This window comes from Apus apus, chromosome 6 (genome assembly GCF_020740795.1).
Source record: "Apus apus isolate bApuApu2 chromosome 6, bApuApu2.pri.cur, whole genome shotgun sequence".
NCBI lineage: Eukaryota > Metazoa > Chordata > Aves > Apodiformes > Apodidae > Apus > Apus apus.
Genome location: NC_067287.1, coordinates 25,366,949 through 25,393,050, shown reverse-complemented (window position 1 = coordinate 25,393,050; position 26,102 = coordinate 25,366,949). Strand labels below are relative to the sequence as shown.

Genomic DNA, 26,102 nt, shown 5'->3' with positions numbered 1-26,102 from the left:
TGTGTTTGTTCCCTAGTGTAAAAACCCTCCTATAGAGAATTTTTTCCACTAGTTTAGGCATGATTTTGTTTTACACTGCTGGTCATGGCTTGAATTACTCCAGTTTCCAAATCAGACTCTTCCATTCTCCCTAACTATTATGATCCTGTGGCAAGTTTCATTGCAACAAATTCCTCTGTGGTATATCTGAATTAAGATTTTCTGACCTATGCTGTATTTCAAGTGTAAGCCATTTGCTCAGCAGTACAGAAAATACTGCCCTTCAGGACTCAGTAGAGAAATACTGGGAAGCATCAGTGGCTGGGCTGTATCAGCAAGGCTTTAAATTCTCCCCTGAAAAGAGACAGCAATCAGAGCACACCAGTCTTTAGGAAATGCACAGATTGGAGCATCCTGGGCATCACTTGCCTTCTACAAGCAGGCTGCCAAGGGCTTACACACCACACAATTTTGGAGAAAGCAAAAGGGCAGCCTTCCCTCTGTGAAGATCATGGTCAGCAGAAGTGCCTTAAAGAGCTTCAAGAGCCTCAGTTCTTTCAGTAAGGGCAGTGACACTCTTGAGTCCTGTCTCCAAACAGCACTGCACAAACTACCAACAGCAGGAGCCTCTCCTCCTGCTTACTCACCACAGCTATGTAGCTGGGTCTGTTCCCAACCTCGGTCCTTTCCTTTTCAGGTTTCACACGCAGGGTGCTGGGGAAAGCAGCAGCAGCACCTCAGGGCAGCACAGCACCAACCCCAGCAGTGCAGAGAGCTGCTCCCACACTTCCCGTGATTGTCTCCAGCTGCCAAATGCTGAGATGACTCCATGTTTCAGCAGAGGTAATTTTTGTAGCTTTTTGCTGCAACAGTGGATCCAGAAACATGTTTTTATTAATCTTAAAAATAAAATAAATACATAATCTCCAAGTACTAGGCCCCCAAACCTTTGCCTGATTGGAACTGTGCCACAGGCACACACTGCTTTGCAACAGGCTAAAGACAAGGCTATTTTGCTACCAACAGGGAGGCAGCTGTGGTGTACCTATAGAAAACAGGTAGCTCTTAGGGTTTCCAACATACAGCCCTTGGCTTTACATTCCTGCAGCCAACTGGCAGCCACAAAGACCACTATCATGGTGAAGTTTACAAAAGCATCCAAGATATCTCTGGCATGACTGCCAGCTTTGTTCACAGCAAATTCGATCAACCAATATTTATCAGCCACTAATAAAGCTGTTTTAATCTGCACAGTATTAAAATCAAATTGCAGGCTGGCAGGAAAAAAAAAAAAAAAAAAAAAAGGTACCATTAATTTGTAAGGAAAGTAACAGTTCCAGTCATTAAACAAGAGCAAAACTGTCCATGCTCAGAAAATCATTACAGCTGAATTGACATTAATAAAGGGCAAGCCAGCCAGGTTAGGCATGTGTCCAATAATAATGACAGCTGCTCCTAAGGCATAAGCAGAATTGTCAATACAGGTTGATACCAGTTCAGCTTACCTTATATGACAGCAATGCACCACAATTTCATTTTTTTTTAACAGGAGTTTATAGACACCACTATATCTAGATAACTGTCACTCAAAAAATATTAGATGAAAGTGTCTTTAAGAATGGTAGAAATCTGCTCTAAGAATTATGGAAAAACAGGTACTTGTATGTTGAATAGTTTCAGTACAGTTTTTAAAAAGATCATGTTGAAATGTCTTTCTTTTAAATTACGCCAGAACCTCAACAAATCTGCCTTTCATCAGCTGAATGAAAAATATGCACTATTTTTCATTTCTCAGGATATATTAGACTCCATCTTGTTAAGATCAAACGTTCTTGCAACCAACAAGCTGAAGCTGCCCAGACACCCCAGGACACTACTTACAAGAGACTTTCCTGGTCCAAGAGGTGAGGAGACAGGCTGCAGCACCCGCCGAGGATGCGGCTGCTCGGCAGCCACCAACTCCTGAACTGCTTTCCTCTGTCACTCCACAAGAGTCACAGTTGCCACCTTTCTTGGAATGACACTTTTGAGTTGTACATGGGCACAAGACTTACCTTAACACCTGAGTACGCTAATGAACCTGGCTGGGGAACAAGGGGAACATCTGCTCCTGCTGTGATTGAGTAGGTTTGGGGTTTGCACATTTGTGAAGGAAGGCTGTCGGCACTCAGGTCTGGCTGGTTACTCTACAGTGGCGTTCTGGAATGGAACTGTGTATTCATGCAAGCTACAAAGGAAAGCAGAAACCTACTGCAGCTTACCAACTCATACAGATTGCCAAGTTTGTATCTCAACTTTTAAACGCATAGGATGAGGTTTCAATGAAAGCTCTGGCTCTACTCACAGGGACATACTCTGAGGATAGGGCAAGACCAACCAAGTTCTTGGAGTCATAACAGGAGCCAACAACTTTAAGAGTTTTGTTTTAAGTGCAAACATTTATCTTAAAATCCCATCTCACATTTCCTAAGCATATAGGGACCCCTTAAGCAACTGAAAGCTTTTGGAAACCCATATCCTGAGCCTTCCTGCTGCTCTCCATTTGGGGTACTATTTGATAAAGTCTACGTTACTTATTTTGTTTAAGTGTAAATCACACACAATGAAAAACACTGACACAGGTTATAGGCAAAATAAATATTTTATTGGTTTAATAAACACTTTTTTTTAAAGAGATCAGACCTTGTGTGTCTTGCTAACACAATTTAAAATCTTATAAACTTTTTCATATAATATTGTTATATTTGAAACTATTCTTGATTAAAGACCTTGACATAGTGTAAAGAGCTTTAGTAGACAGAAATGGCAAAGGAGTACAGAGATTTCAAAGCACAGCAATAGAGGATATTACATATCCACTAAATGTCTGTTTGACCACGTAAACCTCCAATGACTTCCAATTTGCTCCACTGGAACAAACACATGTTCATCAGGCTGACTGAAAATACACTCATTGAGGGATGGGGAAGGAAAAGAGATTTTTTTTCCACTTTCCCCATAACACAGGCAAGGTCATTCATCTGTTCCAAATTGCACATCCTAACAGCTTTCAGAAGATCAGAACTTTTGTTGCATTTTGGTTAATATGAAGCAGAAGAGAACTTCTCTGGGTATGACTAAGAGGAGTCAACACAAAGACAAAAAAATAGTTCTTAAAATAAGGCATTTTTCTATAGAGGGATGGGCAAACAGTAAGGAAGCAGATAAAATTAGTTAGAAGTTCATCTTCTACACAAAGATAAGGCTTTCAGTGTCAGAACTTTAAGTAGTTTTAAGTAACCTCACGTCATTCTACCACTGCTAATAGTAACCGCCCCAAGAATTAACAGCAATTTTTACATCAGGATTTTTTCCTTCTTTTGAAGTGGCACTAAGTAACAGCAGTGGAAACCATTATTGGTTGTTTCAAGCTCTTAAAGTGGATCAGTTATTGCACAATAAATACCTCATAGAGGTCAGTGTTTGGGGGGAGAGGGGGTTTGTTGTGTTTTTGTTTTTTTTTAAAAAAAGCTAGGCTGAAGGTGTGTGTGCTATTTATAAATCGGTTACATCTGGAAATCTTCAAGTTTCATGATGCATCATTAAACAAAGAAATTAGCTACACAAAAATTTACAACAGGGACATACAAATAAATACAAAAACTTTCAGAGAGACACAGTTTTGTTGATACTTTAAGGAAAGTTTAAGGAATGAGTTAAAGTGTGTTGAGTCTTTACAGATGAACTCAAAGAAAGGTACACATCATAGAACCAAGGGTCGAATACAGTAGCCTATCTCAGCAGCTTCACCACCTCCTGAAGCAAAAATAACTTGACACTTTTGCCAGTGCACACCACCCAAAGCAGGATCCCACAGCATTTCGGACTACATCCAACCTTACAGAAAACAAAAAGCAAGATAAATATCTAAATTAGATTTTCAGAAGTCTGCTTGTATACTTAAGCATATATTTTGACAACGTGCATAATATTCTAAAGCAGGCAAACTACAGAATTCTTCTTGCATGATACATTCACATGCAAAGTCATCATGGAGCTCACCAAAAATAAAAATCAAGGACCACTGCATGAAAGCTGACAATAGATAGAATGGGCCAAACTATAACCAAACTGATTGTATTTAAAGAACTTTAATTTTGATCACTTATGTTTCAAGGGGAAAATAAAAACAGAAAAAGGTTTAAGTTAACAACAATACTTCATATGACCAAAAGAATCAAATCTGGTTGTGGCAGTTTGCCAAAGATTACCTGTAGTACCTGTTTCATGGCTGTGTATCTTGTTTTGCAGTTGCAGATCTGCTTTGGGGAGACACAGCTGCTAACAATCCACTTACTATTTCTCGTCTTATTTCACCAACAATAGATTCCTTGATCTGGAAAGGATTAGCCAAAGTTTGAAGGTCAGTAAGTTATATAACCAATGGATAAAACTAAATGATATTGCAGGTATGTTTGACATTATTGATACAATACCAAAAAGTCAACTTCCAAAAAAATGCACATGGAGAAATATAAGAGAGTTTCTCTTGGAAAAATAACTGTAAGTAATTTTAAAGTTCTCGCAAATGATACAAATGCAAAACAAAGTAGTTTTGTTTTTCCAGATGGTAAATAAATCCCTCTTTTATACTTAGGAATACTGTTTCTATGTTAAGAAAAAATACATTTAAATTACGCTGAAGTTCTGAAAATGGCATTTCAGGAGGTATGCATCAAAGGCACCCCAAATGAACTGTTTTTTTAAATTACTCATTATCTGTTGAAAAGGCGGTAGAACCGATCTGCCTCACAAATGGATTATGCAGTAGGAAAGGTCCAAGTCTATGAACATGAGCTGCTGTTTTCATACAAATCAGAAGGAAACTAATCCTAATTACATACTTTGAGCATGAAAGGAACTTATCTGTTGCTCACATGATCAGTTGGCCCCTAGGATATAATCTATGCCAGCAAAGACTGTTTTTCACAGGATTGTGACAAAGCATTTACCCATTAAGTTTCACATAAAATAAACCCAGGAATTACTACTAACAGGCACCTCAGTGGGGCCAAGGCTAGAACAAAGACAGAACAGAGCATTGATGGCTACAGTAAAGGAAAAAGAGAAAGGGAGTCAAAACTCAGTTCTACATCAGCATATCATGCTGGGAAAAAGCAGCATATGACAAAGAAAAACAATATGGGCTGCATGCAAGTACAAGAAATCTTTGTCATCTAATTTTTTAAATTCGCTTCACTTGGGAAAGCACTAACAAGTCAGATGCAGTTCCAAGGACAGAGAAGGAGGATGATGGTGAGAGGGTGCAATGGGCTAAGAGCCACAGCCCAGCCACCCAGGTCACTCACAGACGCGCTCATCAGCCCAACTAAACAATACCATTTTCTTTTTCTTATGAAAAGGGAAAATAATTTCCTGGCACAAATAACTGATCTTAGACTAAAGAAAATATGGTTCATAGTGTCAATTCAAAGTAGCTTTCAAGTGCCTGAGTAGCTGTAATGAACATGAGACATGACGCATATTTCTAATCCCAGTTTTGCCAGTAACAAATCCCTTCATGTTCTGATGCCCCACCAAATATCACAGGAATAATATTTATCCAAACCCAGCCTTCCCAACAGCCTTGCCACATTTGCGCAGCCCTCTCATCATCTTGAGGGTCATTTTGCAATTATTCTTGTAAGTCTCCCCTTTTCCTGGTGCGTCAAAAAGATTAAGCAACAACGTCAGAAGGGTGGCAGCGGCATTAGCATAAGGTTATTTATCCCTTGTTCTCACTGGCAAGCAATTAAATCCCTAAAACATTAGCAACAAGGCTCCTTGTTTCATTACTACTTTGCACCAAGCAGAAATTCGCAGACTATAATATTATCTGGAAACACATTTCCAGTTGGGCTGTTTGCAGATTAACAGCCAGAAGAAAAGCCAGTGTGTAACAGGACCTGGCTTACTGATGGCCACAGGTCCTGAGGATGTCTATGCTGAAGTACACAGAGAGGTACAAAGCTTTAGGCCCGCTGTCAATGCAGTGAGGGCTTCGGGATTTAGAAACTGGCACAGGGAAGCAGCACTCAGGCTGTCGGGCTGGCCCCTGCCGTAAGAGAGCCCCAAGCTGCTCGCTTCACTCTCCTTCAAGTTTGCTTATAGCATACAGTCATTCTCTATCCTTCCCTCACCAGATAGACAAAAATAAACCTCCTTTCCAAAGAAAACTGATAAAAGCTTTCTAAACTAGCAAGTAAATGGTCTAGTATGACAGGCTTGTGGCGAGGCGGAGACTGAAAGGAAAACGGCTCCTGTTCTATTCTCAGCTCTTCCAGCAGCTTCTGACTTTACCTTCATGGATCATGCTTGAGCCCTCTGCCTCTCACCTTCTCATCCAGGTGACAAGGCCACCCTCTGCTGCTTCTTTTCACTGCCACTGCTTCCCCTGACCTTTCCAGACTTATCAAGGTCACTCCTGTGTGGCGAGCACAGCATCAATTCCCACAGTGACTCATTCCCATGCGTGTGTCAAGACAATTGCTAATGTTTGTCTTTTTCATTACGAACAATTAAGGACAAGTGCACCTTCCATTTACTCTGCAGAGGGCACAGCTGGCTGCCAAGCTTCTGCCGTACAGAAGACAGATGCAGTCAATGAATGCTACGCTGGTATTTTTAGCAGTTTAATGAAAAATTGATCATTTGATACAGGAGAGAACCCACTCATTTCTGGTATATATACTATATTGATACAACACTACTATTCAATATTGCATTATTAACACAGTACAGTTTTACTATGGTAAACCAGTGATCTTTCTCCCTCTGAAAGAATTACCATTACTGCAGTATTATGTTGCTGCTAAGTAATGAACTGACTGACAGTGCAACGTGTCACAGTGGCAATTGTTCTTCACCTACTGAGGGAAAATGGGCATGAGATTTTCACAGTCCTTGTACTCCTAATCTGAGGTATGTTTTATATATGGAAAATATTCTTTTTTCTACTCTATTTTCTTCTTCTGTCTTGGCTTCATGGCAGCAGCTGTTGAGTTTTTATGCTCAAGATAGCAAGATGAGAAACCCAACACCTGCACGAGGGAAGGGTGAACAATCAGCAGACATTTTTGATCGATGCTGAGCTAACATGGATTTGAATGGAAAACAGAAAAGGGAAGATTCTCCATACAACTATCTCTCTGTCCCATGAAGACCCATTACAGCATCTTAAAACCGATGTTGACAGAAAAATCATACATTTATTTAAAGTATAACTTCATTAAATGTAATTTACAATGGAGCAAGGTTAGCAAAACCAAAACTTGCACTGCTCTTAAGCTGAAAGCTTTTTAAACTATGACTGCTTTTAAATTGCAGAAGAGCAGAATGAGGGGGCCTGGTGGCACTCCTAGCAACACTGTGACCTACAACTCAAGCACTAAGTGCTTCATGTGATACTGCAGTGGAGGTCAGGATCTATTTTCATCAAAACAAGAGGACTGCTGTTTGGTGTTTTAACATTTCACATTGTTGAATGCTTTTCTGTGGGAGTTAGTCCATTAACGATAAAAGTTAACACCACGGGTTTTTTTCATGCCAGCAAATAGTTGCAAGTCAAAGCTTACATGCATTACAGCCTACCCAGGCATATTCTGAAACACTGCCTTTCTCTCCCCAACATTAGGTCACACAGCTACCGAGAATGGGAGGAATAAGTAAGGGTTTAACATTTATGAGTGCATGCATCAAGAATGCATCCTACCAGATTTCTTTCTTTTGACAACGAAACTGCAATGCCTTTGTTAAAAACAGGACTTCTTAAAGAAGAGACATTTCAATTTATGCTCTGTTTTAGCTCTTATGAAATACAAAAAAAGTTTCCTGATCAGTACATGATAGCATATCCTGGCTCTGCAAAAACTACCAGGTGCTTTGAGCCAATGCATCTTCATTCTGACCTGCAAAATTTCTCAAGCTGAGAAGCTTCTCAGGCTCGTAATGAAGATAAACTGAGGGACAATCTCTGTGTGTGCTCAAACATTTACAAAGTGAGTCAAGCTCAGATATTTGCTGACTACTCATCTTTGAACAGCAGCCCCTTAGTTCAGTGTGGATTCTTTCAGCATTACAGTGTCCTCAGTGCCACACAACACAGAGAGCAATCTCTGTGCAAAGAATTCACATCTTTATTTGCTGTCAATTAATGAGGTTAAAGAGGAACTTTCATGCAGTCTAACCTCAGAGAAAATATTGACTGAAATAACTCATTACTTTGACTCCATCTCCCTTTATTGTTTCAGCTTCTTTTACAGCACATTTGAATTACAGCACTTGCCTTCCCTTCTCAGATTCTCCTTTAGAAACCCCTCACCATGACACCATTTCTCTGACACACAGGGTTTTGCAAAAAGGCTAGACACAATACAGATTCAATATCCTGGTTTCACTTCAGAATTGGAAGCAAAGTGCAATGCAAGCTAAGTATATCATGTGCAAGTCTTCTCTAAGCAGTAGGCAAGGAACACTTTTAAAAGGGATAGAAGAAAAAAAGAAGGAGCAGAAAGAGAATTTCAGATGTATGGAAGTACTTTATAACATATCCAAACCACGGCCTTTCCCAAGACTCCTTCCAAATTTTCTCTGGCTATTTAGAGAAGATGGCAGCAGGAGGGTGGCAGGGGGAGAGACATTTAAAAACTGAATGCTTCCCACTGTGCCTCATTCATTCCTTTGCTTTCAAAGTAGATGTGTCAACTCAACAAGCTCCACTGTAAGCATCAGCAATGCCTACAACTACATCCTCTTCTAACACCAGCAGTTCACCCACTGTTAATGCTCAGGGCTACGCATTATTCTCTGCACTATCAGTCCTGGCTAGTCAGTTTTCCAAAGCTAAACAAAGTGAATATCTTCATATGCTTCCAGCCACCATATTCTATCAGAACGCTCCTTAGAAACTGTCTACTGCTTCACAAATCTAACTGTGGTAAAGTGCATAGCAAAGCCCACAGTGAGTCTAGAAAATACCTCCGCGTTGAGGAGGCAGACACAGCAGAGTCTTGTGGTCAGACAAGTAGAAGGATACCTTATGGTCCAGTACACTCAGCCTCTTTCTGCACTGAGAGAAGAGAGGTGAAGGTGTCACAAAATATCTCTCCGGAATCACAGCTGATGTTTTATCATAAGATGAGTGGCCTGCCTCTTATCTGTTCTAAAAACAAAGCTAAGGCAAAGCTGGTTCCAGTTGTTCACAGCCTCAAAGCAAGCAGACCCAGGAAGTGCCACAGCTTTACAGCCTGGCCTGCTGTACATTCCTGAGCCTGACACCTCTCCTGACCTTTCAAGGGGGTTGATAGCAGAGTCATACCAAAGCTTCAAAGGATGAGCTAAAGGCTAAGAGACAGTCATCCCCAGCTAATGGCTAAGTGGTCCCTCTACAGTAAAGGAGAGGGAAGAAAGCCCACAGGTTCTCAATCCCCTCTGCTGAGTACTCACTGCAGACAGCTCACTCCACTTTCTCACAGGCACTGCTTCTGAGAACAAGAAGTTTATTTTACTTCCTTTTTCCACTTATAATACTTGCCATAAGGCTTTCTGTTCTGTCATGCCCAACAAGCAAAATGTTCAGTTTCAGTCCTGCTTTTTAACCTGACCCACAGGAAAAATAACCAGCATCTTTCACTTCCATTGACTGCCAATAAAACTTGTCCAACAGCATCAGTTTAAGATCAGCCTTAAAAGTCTGAAATAACTTCTCATCTGATTTCAGCTTGCTTCACTTACACTCCTACAGCACTCAATGGTTTGGAGTAGAAGGACTGGGAAAGTATTTTTAACATTAACTATAGAGTCACTTCAGAAACAATATTTCATCAATAAAATTAACTCCAACTCAGCATTTTAGTCAGCAAACGTGCCAGAAATTTTCACTTGGGAATCTAAAATACTGCTGCTTAACTCAGTAGTAGAGATGGCAAATTCTTTCTCACCCAGGCTTATAGAAGTGACTAGCTACTGATTCATGTGCTAGCCACTATCGCTGAAAAAACTTCTACTGCTTTGCGCAAGAACACAGTTGTGGCTTTACCACCTAGCAAGAATCTCTGAGCCTTTAGAAATAGGACAGTAATAGTAAGGAGCCTTGGCTTGAGAGGGAAGAGAAAATCCCAGTGGCCAAGAGTTACAGATATCCTGTCTTTATGTTTCAGTGAACACTGTTCAAACATCTTAGATCTAAGCCCCTCCCTCCTCACCTCCCGTATGACTTGCTGCAGCTCCTCCTGCTCCACGCTTTTGTGGATTTCATCAACCGAAGGCACGAGAGGGACTTTTTCAAGTTTGTGCTCCACCTCTATCTTGGAGTCCACCAACTCCTCAGAGCTTTCCACCTGCTGTCCAGCACCTGCTCTCACCGGGGGAGTTGGTGTTAAGGCAACAGAAGCTCGGTATAACTTCTTGCTTTGACACTTAGACTTTCCTGTTAGTTCAGAAGACCCAACACCAGCTTTTCTACCTGTGTGACCGGAACACACTGAAGAGGAATCAGAGTGTCCATGGGAGAATACAGACTCAGTACCCTCTGCTGGGTGAGTTTCCAGTCCAAGATCTCCCAGTCCTAAACCCAGTTCAGCCTTCAGAAATGACTGCTCTCGAATAAGTTCAGAAACCTAAGAATTCAGAAAAGAAACAGCTCTGAATGAGCAATTTAAAAAGTACACAGACACAAATGTATACACACACAAATATGCTTTCTTGTTATTTATTCAATCACTTATTCCCTCCATGTAACAAATACAGCTATAAAATAAATATATGCTTTGCCTTTATGATTGCAACAAAGAGGATAATAAAAAGGAATGGACTTTTTTGAAAGCCAACATAAATACGAATTGTGGCAGTTCCCCAAGCCACTGACTTTTGCAATATGGATGCATTCTGCCAGAGCCATTGACAGAGGCACACATAAAGGCTTGATTTTGCTTTTCTTTGCTAAAACAATTCAACTTTGCTCTTTTCTATTTGTTTTCAGTAGTTCAGAAGCTTACTCAAGACTCCTAGCATAAAATGCACAGAAAAATAAGAAATTATTTTTCCTGCAAAACTCACCAGTCATTGTACCAACTAAATGCAAACACCACCTCACCTCTAAATATTCCTGTTAAAAAAAACCTACTTCATAGCTGCTTAAATCTATGGTTAATTTTGCTTAAGGGAAAGCAGCTGTTCTCAACAGAACTACTCAAGTGAGTACAGTATTTCCAAGATCATGTGTCAAATGCATCGCCTGCAACCCTTTTAAAGAAACCCCTTCCTGGTTCTTTTTCTTAGTAAAACATACAGCACACAACAATTACTTACTGGTTCAATGACATTCAATGGAGAGGGACATGATAGGTTGTCAGCACTTCTGCTTCCATACATGCCCTGAAAAATTAAGTCAAGTTTATACATTTAGGATTTTTTTAGCACTGTTAGCAGCTAATAGATAAACATGCTAGGCCTCAGACAACTCTCTGTAAATGCAGAAACTTGGAAACAGGAAGCAGAGCTGGTTGGAGAAAGTTTATTTCAGTAATTTTTAAATCTAGCCCTCTTCTATAAAAGGATTTACAAATAAAAATATATTTATATGGTTTAAAGAATGCAAGCTTGGCCTGGGATGACAGTAATACCATATTTTCCTGGTTTTGGGTTTCATTTTTTTTTTCCCCTGACAAAATACTAAAGAGGAAGATGAGGCCTGTGCTTGTGCTGCTTCTACAGTCAATGACTGGCTAAGAAAGAGGAATGAAACCCAGGAAGAACATAAGACACTTTTTGTTTCTGCTTCTTGTTTGGCTGATGACAGAGTTGCAGTAGCAAAAAAGAGGAACAGTCTACTGCTGAGTGGAAAAGGAGAGAAACTATATCATCACGCCACCAATAAACATATGCAAATGTATTTTTTTATCCTCCCTCTTGTGCTTCTTGGGAGTGTCTGTGGGAGCAAAGTTTCTCCCACTGTTTGGCATGGATCCACACATTTATCTGAAGGAGCTACAAAAGGCAATGGAGGAAAAAAATGACAACTGGATTTTCCTGGGATTTTTGTTCCATAGATTGGTAAAGCTGGAGGGGAAGCACACCCCATTTCTTGGGAGAGAAACATTATGTATTTCTCATTTCTGCTTGCATTTCAGAGGAAAAAAAATCAGTGTTGGGAAGCTCCAGAAACACCATCCCCTATTGCCTACGATTTAAGACATAAGCACTACTTACCGAACCTGTGTGATTTCAGGGTGATGAAAAGGAAAAAGAAGAAAGCACTGACAGAAGAGGTCTGAAATCTCAGAGCTAAAATCCCTGAATATACGTATTGGTACATACTAACACCAAGAAAGTACCTCTATTCACATACTTTTTTCCCGGGATGAAAATACTGACTGAAAACAGTAAAATATGACCCCTGGTAGTACACATAGTATCATTATATTCCCCAGGTACCATCCCATTGTAAGAGTTTTAAGTTATGAGTTATTAACATTACACTGAGAAAGCACACAATGTTACTGCAAAAGTAATACTTACTATGTGTGTCTGAGGTCTGTAAGGTGAAGACATATGCAGACATCTCAGCTGATCTTCCAAAGCAAGCAGACGTTCTTCTAACTGCATCTCTAACTCCTGCAGCTCCATGCGGACAGACTTTCTCAAGCTCTGTAGCTGATCAGCCTCGTATCTAGAGCAAGCCCATTGCAAAGAGAACAAGGCAAGGCATTCATTGCACTCAGCTGCACACACAAAGGGGGAACTGAACAGCACAGCTGCATCAGTAAAGGACTTCATGTAAAGGAATTCAAAGTGGAATACAGAAAATTCCTCTTTCATGGAAAAATTAGCTGAACTCCTAGACGGAATAAGTCTTTCTCCATTTATAGAAAATATGTATCAATTCTTGGAGAAAACTAAACAACACGGTGTATCACGGAACGTTCTCCAAAAATTTTAGCTTTAAATGTTGAAATATATGCAAGCAGAAGAAATCAGCATTTATATGTATATCTAATAAAATCCAAATTAAAACCAGTAACAACAAAAATCATAGAGCAACACACAGAAATCATGTATTGCTTCTCTGCATGGTTCTAGATTCCCAAGTGGTTGCAGATACATCTTGGCCAGGGTGCCATTGTCTAAGAAGGCCAACTGATTTCTAACATGCTTACTTGTAACATGGTTAGACAAGAGCTGATTAAACTAAATTAAATACATAAGCAGTATAAAAAATTGTTCAAGATCAGCTGCTGCTGCATCTTATGGTGAACACAAACATACAGAGCCATGAATGGCATCTGTAGTCTACTGAGTGGCCACTGTAAGTTGGAAAAGCATCTGAATGCTACAATGTTCATTTTTTATTTGCATCTACAAAGACTGGGGAAAAAAAAAGAAGGTGAAAATCATTCATATTTCCCCCCCCCCAGTATCCTGCATTCATATATCCTACAATGAAAATCCTTAAAATCCACAGCGGTAAATCACTTCAGAAAAAAAGATTAAGAAAATATATCATCAATAAAAATAAGAGATTAGAAGACACAAAGGGGAAAAGACTCTAGAATGAAGAAGTATAAAGAGACTAAGCCAGTTTTTGGCAAAAACTCAGCTCCAACCCTGTTCAAATTTAAACTATTAGATTTTTTGATCTGATGTTTGGGGGCAGCAACACATTTCCTGAAGCATTTCCAGACTATTATCTCCCTTTTTTAAAAAAAGATCACTTTACCTCTCCTCTTCTGTCATATGCTGATAAACTGTTGTCTGTTGACGTAACATAGTCAATTCCAAATCCATCATTTGGGTTCTAAATAAGTTTAGATTTCTCCTTACCACTTGTAGCTCCTGGAAAGTATTCTAAAAAGAAAAAAAAAAATGCATTGCATGAAAGAAGTGAATTAAAGTAAGTCTGGATCCTATAATCACATTTGCCCAGATGCGCCCTTTGAGTCAAGCAGAACCTCAGCAATTTCCTTTTTCTACAGAGGCTGCAAGATATGAACTTGCAGTAACTCACGAAAAAACTATTTTCAGATGTATCATACAAGAAACACATGAAAGTATCTCCATGTATTTAGATTAAATCCTTTTTAACACGCTTGCAGGATGGAATAATCTGTTATCTCCTGAGAGCAAAGAAAGGGAACTGCCAGAAGTTAGCACAATCTATGGCACCTCTAGGATGCTTCTTTTTTATTTTATTTTGACTTAGAAACACTTTGTGAACAGGGTCACTTACTTCATAGAGAGGTAGAATGGATGATCTCTGAGTAGTGTAACTGGTGGCCACTGAAAGATCTTGATCCCTCATCACCGGGTACTAGGGAAGAGACAAACAAATTGAAATGGGAATGTCAGCAATCCCCTTTATGAACTCATCTCAAATGCACATATATTCCACACAACCTTGCTGACTTTGTGATTTCTGCAGTCTACATAAATTTTGTAAGAGGAAAAGGAAACCTTACCAAATGGCAGTGCCAGCTCTTAACTGAAGCACATGCACCAAAGCCTTGCAATGCAAAAGTGCTGCAGGTGAAAAAACAAATGAATGCTGTCTGACACAGTAAGTAGGAATAAAAGCAAAGTTTTAGCCACCAGACAATTAATGCCTGAACACTCAGTAGTCTCAACTGTCTTAGCTAATGACAAAAAGAACAACTTGGAAAACAGACCTAAGCAAATTAAACAGTGTCTCATTTTCAAATCATGGTTAAAGTCTCATTTGTTGTGGGGCTTTGCTCAGTTCTTAGCTTGGATTTTTTGTTGATTTTCGTTTTCAATCTCACTACTTTGCCAACAGCCAAAGACCCCTGCATGCTAATGAGCTCTCACAAAACGAGCACTGAAGAATTTCTATTTGCATGTTGCGTCAACACATGGAGCAACAAGATAAAACTCAGCAGTTATTACATGTGGAGACATGGCACAACAAAGAACAGTGGAAACAGCAAAACATTCACCTCTTAAAACATGGAACAGACAGCTTGTCCAATATAATTTTGAAAGAATTCAAAGGCCTATTGACATGCCATGGAAAATTTGAAGCATGTCCATTCAATCCACAGGATCTTTGCTCAAACATGATCACACCAAGAAGATGTTTTTTTTTTTTCCTCTCCCAGTTTTCTCTCTTTGCTGTTCTATCAGGAATTTATCTACTGCTTTTTATTACCTCCTAAAATTAGAACCATTTATATGAAACACCTCAACTTTTTCTTTAGCAGCATGCCAAACTTGACCTTGGTGGTAGGAAAAAGCAGAAGAGCAGCACTAGGGAGCTGTGTACTGTAAGCAAGATGCTTTCATACAAACTTCTATACTGAGAAGGACCAAACCCCCAGAATGGAACTTGTCCAGACAAAGTACACTGCAAGTAGAACAAGTAGGCTAGGAGATGTTATTGTCCCCTCCAATACCAGTTTTGTTTTTTTAATTGAACCTTCTTGAGCATGAAGTCTGGATGTAATACAGAGTTCTTCAGCAGGTTTAGTTAGCATGGTGTAAGTGATAAAAGGGCTGTTGCACACTGTAACCTTACCCATACCAAGGCTGCAATTGGTCCCCAAGAATAAATTTTACACAGAAGGCTAAATTCTGCCAACACTTACACCTAGGTATGCCATCCACTGAGCAATGGCTGACCTAAAACACAGTTGATTGCAGCTTTCCACTGCAGAGCTGTGTCCACTGCCCAAGCTCACTCTGACAAGCAAGACTGGCTGATATAACCAAATTCAAGCTGGATCAGCCTCCTACTTGTGACAAGTGATAAAATAAAACAAAACTGGAGTCTAAAAAACCTGCAACATGGTGCAGGCAGGCACATGTTTGTTCTTGGGTTAAACCCACAGAAACTGCTGAAGCTCTCTCCACAACTGAATACTGCTCATGTACTCATTTATAAAAAAGCAAGCTCTGCTCTGCCAATGTAGGCTCCTGCAGCAGCTTGTAGGCTCTTAAATTGGATTATGACCTAACAGAACAGCAGTACAGGGATGGCAGAGGAGGGATAGCTGGCAATCAGGAGGGAAAGAGCAGAAAGTGTGGCAGAAACTGGTAAAGAAAGGTACTTGCATTTTAAAGCATTTTTTCTCTGAGTGATGAGATGAACAAGGTTTCATACACTGTGACAGAACTGATTTCTTAATAAAAGACAGGTGACTTCAGGATCATGTTGGCTAACTCCAGAGCTGAACAAGCAAAAGTTTGGCATGAAACAGCACAGAAACGTATATGAAGCAGACATCATCACTGACATCATTAGTGAAGCCCTAGGACTTAAAATGAAAAAAAATAAATTTCTATCAGTTGGATGGGAAGCCTGCCAAATACAAGAGAGGTTATAAGAACTGTCAGTATGTATTTTGACATCTAGAGCTAATTACTATCTCCTTACAATAACAGCCGATAAAGAATACCCTGTTCTTACCTCTCAGCCAAGAATATCCATAAAAGTTAAAAATACCCCCTAAACCTCACAAATCAATCTGGGTCAACTGCAACAAGAAAAAATTAAATGCAAAACCAGTGTATCATTGGAGAGATGATAATTTGCCACTAACACAGTAGCAAATCAAACTTGCACAAATTGTCATTCTTTCCATGATCTGTTGCACTATACCAAGGAATATTCGATTAACATTTTTTGTTCTGTAAGGATCAAATGAGAAGCCCCTTTGCCCAAGGTAAAAAGTTGTCTTCCTCTTACCTGTGAGAGGTTCTGCAGTGAATTTCTGATGTCGTGTAGGACCCTGCGCAGCTGCATCTCCACAGTGGAGGGTGGGTTGATGGCATGAGGTCGATGAGGAAATCCAGCATGCCTTGGAGAGAAGGGACAGCTGAAGGGGGAAAAGAAGCCACTGAAGGAAGAGCCAGAGATGCTCGGGACACTGTGGGTGCTCATGGTCCTCAGATGCTCACAGAGTGGTCTGTCCTGCCACTCAGCAGGGAGGGAATGGAGGGAGCAGGTAGACTGGGACATGTGTGCCGGCGTGTGCAGTGGGCAGCTCTGCACCCTGGTGGGACTGGGCTCCTCAGACAGCCTGTTGGGCCCAGTCTGGGGCACCTCTTTTTTGGAGGACGAAGGTGCAATGAAAAGTGTGGATTTGCACATCGGCTCGCTAGTGGCTTCCTCACCCTTACTTCTGTCATCCTCAGACATCACTTTCTCATCTTCCTCCCCACGTGTGTACTTGTAGGTGAAAGAAAGAGGACTGCACAGAGTCTCTTTTCCTGGAGTTAACTGGACATTCACAGAGGACACCACTTTCACTGGATTTAGCAATGCAGTTGGGAGAGACTGAGATCGCCTTAGAGGATAGCCCGGTTCAGCAAACCAGAGTCTCTGCTTCCTCAGGAGATCTTTTGACTTAAGCAGAGGGCGTCTAGCTCTCCAATCAGATGTGCTGATGATCCTCATCTCAGCCCTCTGCAAGGCCACATGAACCTTGTCCACGGATGATGGGGAAGAGCTGCCACCTTCCAGAGACTCCATTGACTTGAGGATATGGTGCGTATGGTACTGAGGAAACTCAAATACACTGCCTTCCTCCAGCACCTCTGATTGTTTTTGCTCACTGGAAATGTCTTCTTCTTTAGAGCTGACCTCCCTTTGGACTGTCTCTGATATAGGAGATGACTTACTTTCTCCTCCTTGATTTTGTTCAGTTTCATAGTCAATCATTTTTCTATCTTCATGCCTTCTGCTACTGGAAGGTGCCTCTTCCTTCCATCCCTCTACTTGAGAGATAATATCCTCTTCATCATCATCATCCTCTTCCTCATCATCATCATCTTCCTCCTCCTCAAACTTATTAAAACAAGGCAGTTCCTTAACTATTGGTGTCTTCTGTTCCTCACTATGCGATGTCACGGTTGTCTCACTGTCACAGCTGTCAGCACTGCTTCCCATGCCCTGCAAAGACTCCTGAACCTAGGAAAGAAATGAGCCAGCAAAGCAGTGAACATAATGAAGACTCAACTACTTCCTTCTCAGGAGATGGGCTAAGAGTCCAAGTCCATATTCATTGGGCATCGTGGTGAGGAGCAGAAAGAATAATAGAGTTAGTGTGCAAGAAAAAGAGTGAAGGAGAGCAAAGAAATCAGAGGTACAAGGCGCTCCCCATAGATAAAGGATCACAGTCAGCTCTGAAATGCAGGATGGTATAAGGGAATGGATACAGAGAAGTGAGGGGAATTGCAGACCGTAGTGTTAACCAGTGTCCTGGAACAACACTAGGAATAGGAAAACCAGTCTGTCCATACACTTGGCCTGTTTTAAGTCACAGAATTGTTGGAGACTGAGAATCTCACATTAGGCTGCTAATCTCTATTGAAGACTGCACCCAGTACTATTACCCACATCCTTCCTTTCTGCTAATATTTCTTCCCCTTTTCATTCTAAATCACAGTTTAAAGCAGAGCAGATGTATGAGGTAGCTGCTAACTTAATAGGTAACAAACTACAAGAAAAGCATCTATGAGAAGGAAAAAGAAATCTCTTGATTGCAAAGCATATTCCTCAGGCTGGCCCAATTGACTGATATATTTGCAAGTGAATAAGACATTTTTGTTTTCATGGTATCAAGTACAGTCTTGGAGGTTGACCATAGTTGACACATGAACTAGAAATTTAGAGAAGCTTCTTGCATCTCTAATTTCTGCAGCTCTCCCTGCCATCAGGATACTAACTAGTAGTTTCTTCTAGAGAGATTACTTATGGTGTTAGTAATACAGGCAATAGTTCCTTCTCCAATCATCTAGAAGAAAATTTCAGTCATGAAGGTAGTCTTTGTAAGTACTTACATTGTACTTACTGGCACGGCCACAAACTAGTATGAAAGACTGTGCAGGTTCAGATACTGTTCAAGGAAAAGGTATGAAAAGAATGACAGATTGCAATGTCTAGGTGAAATTAAGTGTGCTACATGTGTGCACATCTATGTCTTTAATCATCACAGTGTTCACTTACAAGCCAGGCAAGCAAAACTTCAAGAACTTGGAGTCTTTGGTAACATGAAACTCCCCTGCAGAGTATCACATCTCAATGACGAAAGCTCCCTTAGAGATCTTTATTTTGGATGTAAGGAATGAGATGTAATACAGTTCCAGTTTTAGAGTTTTCTCCTGAGTCTCAGCAGAATGCTATGGCTGCTAGAGTTAGTTATTTAACAGTAGATGGCACTAACTTACCATACTTTTAAGAAACAATATACACCCCTCTGCATCCCCTTCATCTTTTCACAATTTCTCTTCACTAGCTGCCAAGTTCTCGTTTTCCCTAGTATTTTCTGAATTCAGATCAGCACCTGGTCTGAATAAGGCAACTGAGGTGGAAGAAGAGCCTAGCAACTCTGTGGCACAAACCTCATGCAACCTCAATACATTTTTTAAGAACAGCAAAACAGGAAGGAGAAACATCTCATCCTTTTACAGCCAACACAAATAAACTCCACTGATCTTACAGTGAAGGGGCACTTAGTTGCAACACGCTTTTAATTTACTCTTGACCAGGTCGTAACCAGTATAAAGATCAGGAATAAGCAATTATAATCTGAGTCACCTTCTAACATGCCTGTCAACCTCAATGCAGTCCCAGTTTGGTAGAGAGCAGAACCAGTATCTTGGACTATCATGCTCATTAAAGATACTCATGATCATGATTTCCTTTAGTTACTCTCTTGCTCTTGGAAAGTGTAAGCTGGTGTTTAAGGGACACACAAAGACCAGCACTGTCTTGGCTTTCATTTTGGTACCAAGTCAAAAAACTACTCAACTGGAAAGCACAGAATACCAGTACCAGAACAGAAAAGGAACACTGATGGATGAGGTAGGGTGGGAATCTCTTCCTAGTAAGTGCCAAGCAGCTTTTAAAATGTTTGGTGTGCCACAAGGGAAAGAAACACACATTAGCACACACACCAAAAAAAAAAAAATAAAATAAAATAAAAATTCAGCAGCTGCAAGCCACAGAAATTAAGTTACTGGTGACACCCAGAACCCCATCTTTGTATTCCTCTGGACCATGGTTTAGGTCCCAGACAGCTAAACAATAGCGCTGAGGCCAGGATCTAACTCATGAGTTTTCTCCAGCCAATTGTCAGGCCAAGCAAATCGTGGCTATGACTGTGTGAAGTTTGAGGAGAGGCAAGAGACCACCTTTCTTAAATATCAGGCAAGCACTGAGTAAATGTGTGTATGGAGCAGACACTTAAACACCATGCTGGAACAAAAGCCTCCTCTAAGACATGAGGTCTCCAGCCAGTATCATGGCAAGTTCTGGGACTGAGATAAAAGGAACTGGAAAAAGAAAGATTGTCGAAGCTCAGGTTCAACTACACACTAGTGTACAGTTTACAGTAAAGTTAGTATGAAATCGTTTTCACCTTCTGTCAGCCACTAACTAAAAAAAAAAAAAAAAAAAGGAAAAAAAAGAAAAAAAAAGAGTGGAAAGGCAAAAATTATACAAGAAATGAAATTATGAGCAAAAAAAGCTATAATCTTTCATAACCTTATTCTTAAACCACCACAGTCATGAGAAGAATGGACTATGATTCTGAAGTTTCAATCATTGAGGAAAGATACACCAGAAACAGTAAACAGGACATGCTGAACATAAGAGTTTATTCCAGGCCCCAGCACACCCAGATTACCCTACAGTAAGGCTTACAAATTTTAACACAGTTCTGTACGGGACTCAGCAGGTCCAGCTCTGAAAATGAGAAGTTTTATAGGATCTAGATTGACAGTCACGATAGCAGTTAAACATCAACATCCCTTACCTGAAGCTGATTAAATGGAGAACAATCTGTGGAGGAGTCCTCAGCGAAGCCGCTGCTGTCAGAGTGCTGACTCGCAGTCCGTAACAGCTGATCTGTTTAAAACAAACAAAACTTAACTGTAATTACTTAACAAATCACAATCTTTCAAGCCCAGTCACATTCAATACGCGTTTTCCTTTTACATCAAAGTAACACTAAGTGGATAACACAACTGATTTTCATGTTCCACTTCGAACAATACAGAGAAACAGCTTGTTTGTTTCAAGCAAAACTTCTTCTCATGCAAAGCCCTGCTTGTGAAACTTCAAGCAGTGGTGGAAGGGGAATCATCTTTTACATTTTTCTTTCCTGTACTGTGGGAAAAAAGCCACTCTGCAGATGTTGCTATTGCTGGAGTTTTCCTTCCACAAAACTGAATCATTGGTTAGTTCACAGGCAGGCAGTGGAATAGTTTATTTTGTATTGACACGTACAGATTTGCTGCCCCTCCTGACCATGCAAATAATGGAGATCCCTCATCTCCAGCCAGCCTACAGCAGAGGAACAGCATCACCTGAGCAGAGTGGGTGATGCACAGGCTTGGGAGAACTGCTAGAGACGGTCCTCCACTGGTTTAGTGGACAAATATAAACCACCTCTGATACATCAACAGGCAACCTACCAAAGCACATTCCCAGTGCTCATTTTACACAGGAAAGATAAGATCCTCCTGTTTGTTCCTTTCTACTTAGAATAGGTAAGTGTTAAAATAAGCTAAAGAGACTCTATAAAGTTCTCTAAAAGCACTACCTAGGAGCAGCTTCCTCTAGAGCAAGCACTATAGCCACAAAGTTGCTTTTCAAGGAGATCTCAGTAGCTCTGCAGTACAGTACTGGATTTTTCTCTGCCAGACACAGGAGGCACTCAGCAGGGACGGGGTATTCCTACACACCATAAACATTTTGCTTAGCCAGATGTCAGCCTGGGCAACAACTGTTTGTATCTGTATCTGTATCTAACCACTAGTTCTCAGCAGAGGTCCAAAAGCTTAGAGATGGGATGAGAACACAGCAGCTTCTTGCACCCAGATCCCCTCCACTTCCTCACCCTGGGGCAAGAGCTCACTGCTGTCTTCTTGGAGGCTCAGTGCAGAGAGATTTTTGCCCCACATTCCTTCAACCACTTAACTGTCATCATAGAAATTAATCCCAGTTCACAGCTCAATGCATTGGAATGTATTATGAAAACTGTTTTGAAACTGTTGGATATTCAGAACTGATTTTTTTTCTAGTATTAATTTTTAAGGACATTTCACTAAGGCAGAAATAAAAGCCTACACAGGCCCAGAAGTTTGTGAACACCAGGAGGAGGCAAACTGCCCATTAAACTTCTGTATCAGTGACTCCACACAGCTTTTAGGGAGTGCCTTTCAAATTGTGCTGTTGCTCTGTTATCACGGTAGCCACAATACCCTGCGACGATAAACAACTTTTCTACCTCAAGACAGATATCCCCACCCAGCTCCCAGTAAAGACAATGGCAATTACTTCCCTGAGAACTGGACTAACTCTTATTAACTGTCCCATACAATTAAAACTGCTGAAAGAGTGTGTTGTGAACATTTTGCCACTACAGCTGAGGCTGGTGGGAAGCTGCCACCTCCTTCAGGGTGAATAGTCACCTACTTTGGCCTCCTCTCTGTCTCTTTTCCTATTCAGTAAATTTCAATTTAAAAGGAAAAGCACTACTGGTGAAAACCTTAGCCACTGGGGAGAGATTTCAACTAGTCCAGATATTGCAATTCACCAGTGCGTGTGCTGGCATCTGGCTTCATGTTCATTAACTTTATTGCTGCTCAAGAATTTTTTTTTTCCTGTATTACTGCCCATCTATTTCCTCCTCAGTCAGTATTCCCTTTTCAGCTATAAAAAAAACCCCCACAACCCCAAAACAAACATACATACATATGTATCAATTCTTGATCTAGTCAGAGACATTTTCCTAAAGTAAAAATCAGTGTTTCAGACAATTTTCTACAGCATTTGTAATTTACGAACACGCTTTGACACCCTTACATTACAGATATTGCCAGTCAAGTGGTCTTCTACCACACCTTACTTACCCTTGTGTCTTGCAAGTTCTCAGAGATCTTCTCTATACCACTACCATGTAAGAACAGAAATCTCTACTACTTCAGTAGCGAAATAACAAGGTTTGGCTCCGTAATGATTGGAAGTACCAACTGACATATTGGGATATACTGATACATAACAGTGTCCACCCTCTTTGTCAACTACTGAACCAGATGTACAGCCTGCTCTACAGCACCTGGATGCCTCTCAGATTCAAGCAGAGAACAGGAAAACAGGGAAACATTTTTTTCAAAAAAAGCTAAGGAATTACACTCCTATCTTGATTAAAGTGCCTCCTAGCCATGGCGAGTCATAAGATAAGGAGGCTGTGATGAAATACTGCTCCCTCTCTTCACCTTAAATGCAGAAAACTCAGCACAAAAAGCTGGACTGTAGGGGCTGACCCGGGATCATCCCTTGTTCTGCGTACCCCAATTATGTCAACTGTACCTTCCACAAAAAGGTCATCACACAATGCTGACGCCGAGGCCCAAAGCTATTATCAACTCTGTGTAGAAGCCTTCTGAACTAGCAGGAGAAGGCCAGAGGCAGCACAATAAGGAAAGTGTGGGAAAAGGAACCAGCCAAGATGAATAAATACAGAAGGAACAATCAAATCCATGTCCCAGTTAAACAGAGCACAAATGAAAGTGCCCCTTGGATTATTGTTTTAAACTGCATACAAAAATCAAAATATATTTAGGCGCTGAATACATGCCAGAGAAATGTGGGTATTCAGAAATATACCAAATAGGCTGAGAAAGTTCTAAACAAGAACAGATGATGAAGAAACAAGTCTGTGGTTTACAAAATATGAGAGCACAGATTTATCCTGGAATCATTACCAAATAATGGAATAATTCATCTACTGTAAAATAATATTCAGCTACCAATGGACTCCCAGTCTCACCAATCCAAACTGTTCCCATCAGGTACGTGTCTTACACTTTCTGCATCACTCAGCTGCTCACACAGAAGAAGAGGAGAAATACATGGAAACTGCTAGTAAAGCTTTAGTAACACCTATGTTTCTTGTACCGGCAGCATTGGCAAAGCTCTAATGCACTTTGTATTTCAGAAGATTATTAATAAAACTGACATTCCCAACTTGGTTGTAAAGAATTCCATTATAAGATTAAATATCTGCTGCCCCTTTCTCCCATACAATTACACCTTGCAGCCCTGCACGGCCAAAACCAGCCTTCTAGAGAACCCCACTGCAGAAACTTATTTGAGTCCCTGTGGATTTCCTAGCTTCTGGACTGACAGGCACAGACTCCACAAATCTGTTCCAAATGTTTTCTTCTCACTCCTTCACCTCTAATGTCCTGTAGAGCTGCACCCACAGAGAGCTATACATGCAATATTAAGGACTGGAAGTGCTGATTATGTGCTTTCTTCACTTTTAAGAACTAAATTTTCAAAATTAATCACTGCTTTTGACTATCAGTGTCAGATGCCTTAAAAGAAACAGGTTGTGGCTACTCAAAATTTCACAGAGCCAGTGGTGTCAGCAGCCAGACACATAAATTACAATGGTTTGAGAATACTTTGTTCTCTATACAATGCACCTATATTTGTCCTGTTTGTTGGGCATTTTTGGAATAGAAGGTGCTGCTGTTTAAATTTGTTTTCCAACTAACAACTTTGCAATAAGGCTTTTTTATAGTGGGCATTTCACAACACTGTATGTTTACAGTGCAAGGCAACTGAAGCTTTTCATTATTCTGTACTGCATTCCTAAAAAAGACCCCATGCATAAAAATACACCTGCCTTTGAGGTTTGCAACAACAAAGAACAGAATGCCAGTTTTGCACATAACGAATTACTGTACAGTTCAGTTTAGTACCATTTGGACGACATAACCTAAAAAGTATATTGAGCTAGTCAATACGATACAGAATTCTTTGTATCTTAAGAGACTCCAGACTATTAGAGAATTTTTTTTTCTTTTATGTTCAAATACTTCATATCTTATTACAGACACTCTGAAAATGCCTTCCAAACCATTATAAATGTCAGAGAAAGAATCCACAGCCCTCTCTGTAGAAGTGAAATGACACTGCAAGGTTTATAACATTCTGTACTGAACAGCACTACCCCTGTTAAGTGACACAGAAGTACCTGTATATGAAAAAGGGTACAAATTTATTCCTTCATGGAAAGCATTCATTTTGAACATTTTTTTTAAAGGGTTTTTATGTATGCTAGAGCAAACACTAAGGAAAGAGATGGTTCTCTATGAGGATCATCAACTGAAATCACATTGCAATGGAAGATTGGTGCTTGAGTTTCATACTGATCTCACCTCAAAAGATTGCTAGTGAGAGAGGCTTTTTATATTCAGACACAATGGTCAGCATTCTCAGTAAGTGACCATTAACTTTGGATGCCTTCAAACTTGGTAAGCACTAGATCTCTGAGAAAAGAGGCCTCTACATTGTCTCACATTGGACAACTATTTTTTAATGTTTTGGATAAGTTTTCCACCAAATGCTTTCTCTCTTGGCAACTGCACTGAAACCTGTACAGAAAAAAATCCTAAAATCTCCTTATCTTGCAGGTGAAATGCAGTGTTGGTCTTAGACTAATTTTTAGCAAATGTGCAGGCTTACCATTTGCATTGATGTCCTTGTTAGAAAACTCATAGAAAACTGTAGGCAATACTTACATGATAACAAAATGTCGTCTCTAATCTATGCCAAGTGTATGCAGAAGCGGGTGGGATATATTAGTATCCCATGGCCCTGCTTCTGCCATGCTGAGGACCCACTGCTGAACTGCTGATACCTTGGCTGGTACCATAGGGACCACCTGACTTTGTTTTCCTTGCATGGAGGAAGAAGAGAGTATGATAGCTACTGGGAACAGAAAACACAAAATTAGCTTTTCAGAAGATGAAAAAATGTATTTTTCTCTTCCCTGACTGCAGCTCCTGGTTCCTTAAGTCATCCTCTGAAGAGCACTTTCTGAAACTGCTGAGGACAAGCAAACAAGACATCTGATTTGTAAAGGGTTCATCTCGTCACATGTAATCATGTAAAGGATGTAATTATGAACTTTAAAATACAGCCAAGAAAAAAATGCTGGAAGCTGTCAACAGATGCAGTTTCTGGCGGTCCTTCTTGGTCTAACAATTGGCCTTGGCCCTCTCCCAAGCCATAAAATATGTAAGAATTTGAGATGAAAGCACAAACTAAGTGA

General features: G+C 40.4%; 1 protein-coding gene across 4 annotated transcripts in view; it reads right to left on the bottom strand.

The window, feature by feature from the left end:
• Nucleotides 1-2,601: 2,601 nt before the first annotated feature.
• ITPRID2 (ITPR interacting domain containing 2) overlaps nt 2,602-26,102 on the bottom strand; it is a 41,160-nt gene continuing 17,659 nt past the window's right edge. For 2 of the 4 annotated variants that reach the window (XM_051622886.1, XM_051622884.1), the window contains 9 exons: nt 20,787-20,878; nt 16,715-17,938; nt 14,243-14,323; nt 13,733-13,860; nt 12,535-12,685; nt 11,326-11,391; nt 10,221-10,634; nt 4,230-4,354; nt 2,602-3,855 (listed from right to left, as the gene is read on the bottom strand). In XM_051622886.1, the coding sequence (XP_051478846.1) occupies nt 4,244-4,354; nt 10,221-10,634; nt 11,326-11,391; nt 12,535-12,685; nt 13,733-13,860; nt 14,243-14,323; nt 16,715-17,938; nt 20,787-20,878 (2,267 nt within the window). In that variant the 3' untranslated portion in view covers nt 2,602-3,855; nt 4,230-4,243. The remainder of the gene's footprint in view (nt 3,856-4,229; nt 4,355-10,220; nt 10,635-11,325; nt 11,392-12,534; nt 12,686-13,732; nt 13,861-14,242; nt 14,324-16,714; nt 17,939-20,786; nt 20,879-26,102) is intronic. The other 2 variants (XM_051622883.1, XM_051622887.1) reach the window with 2 other exon arrangements.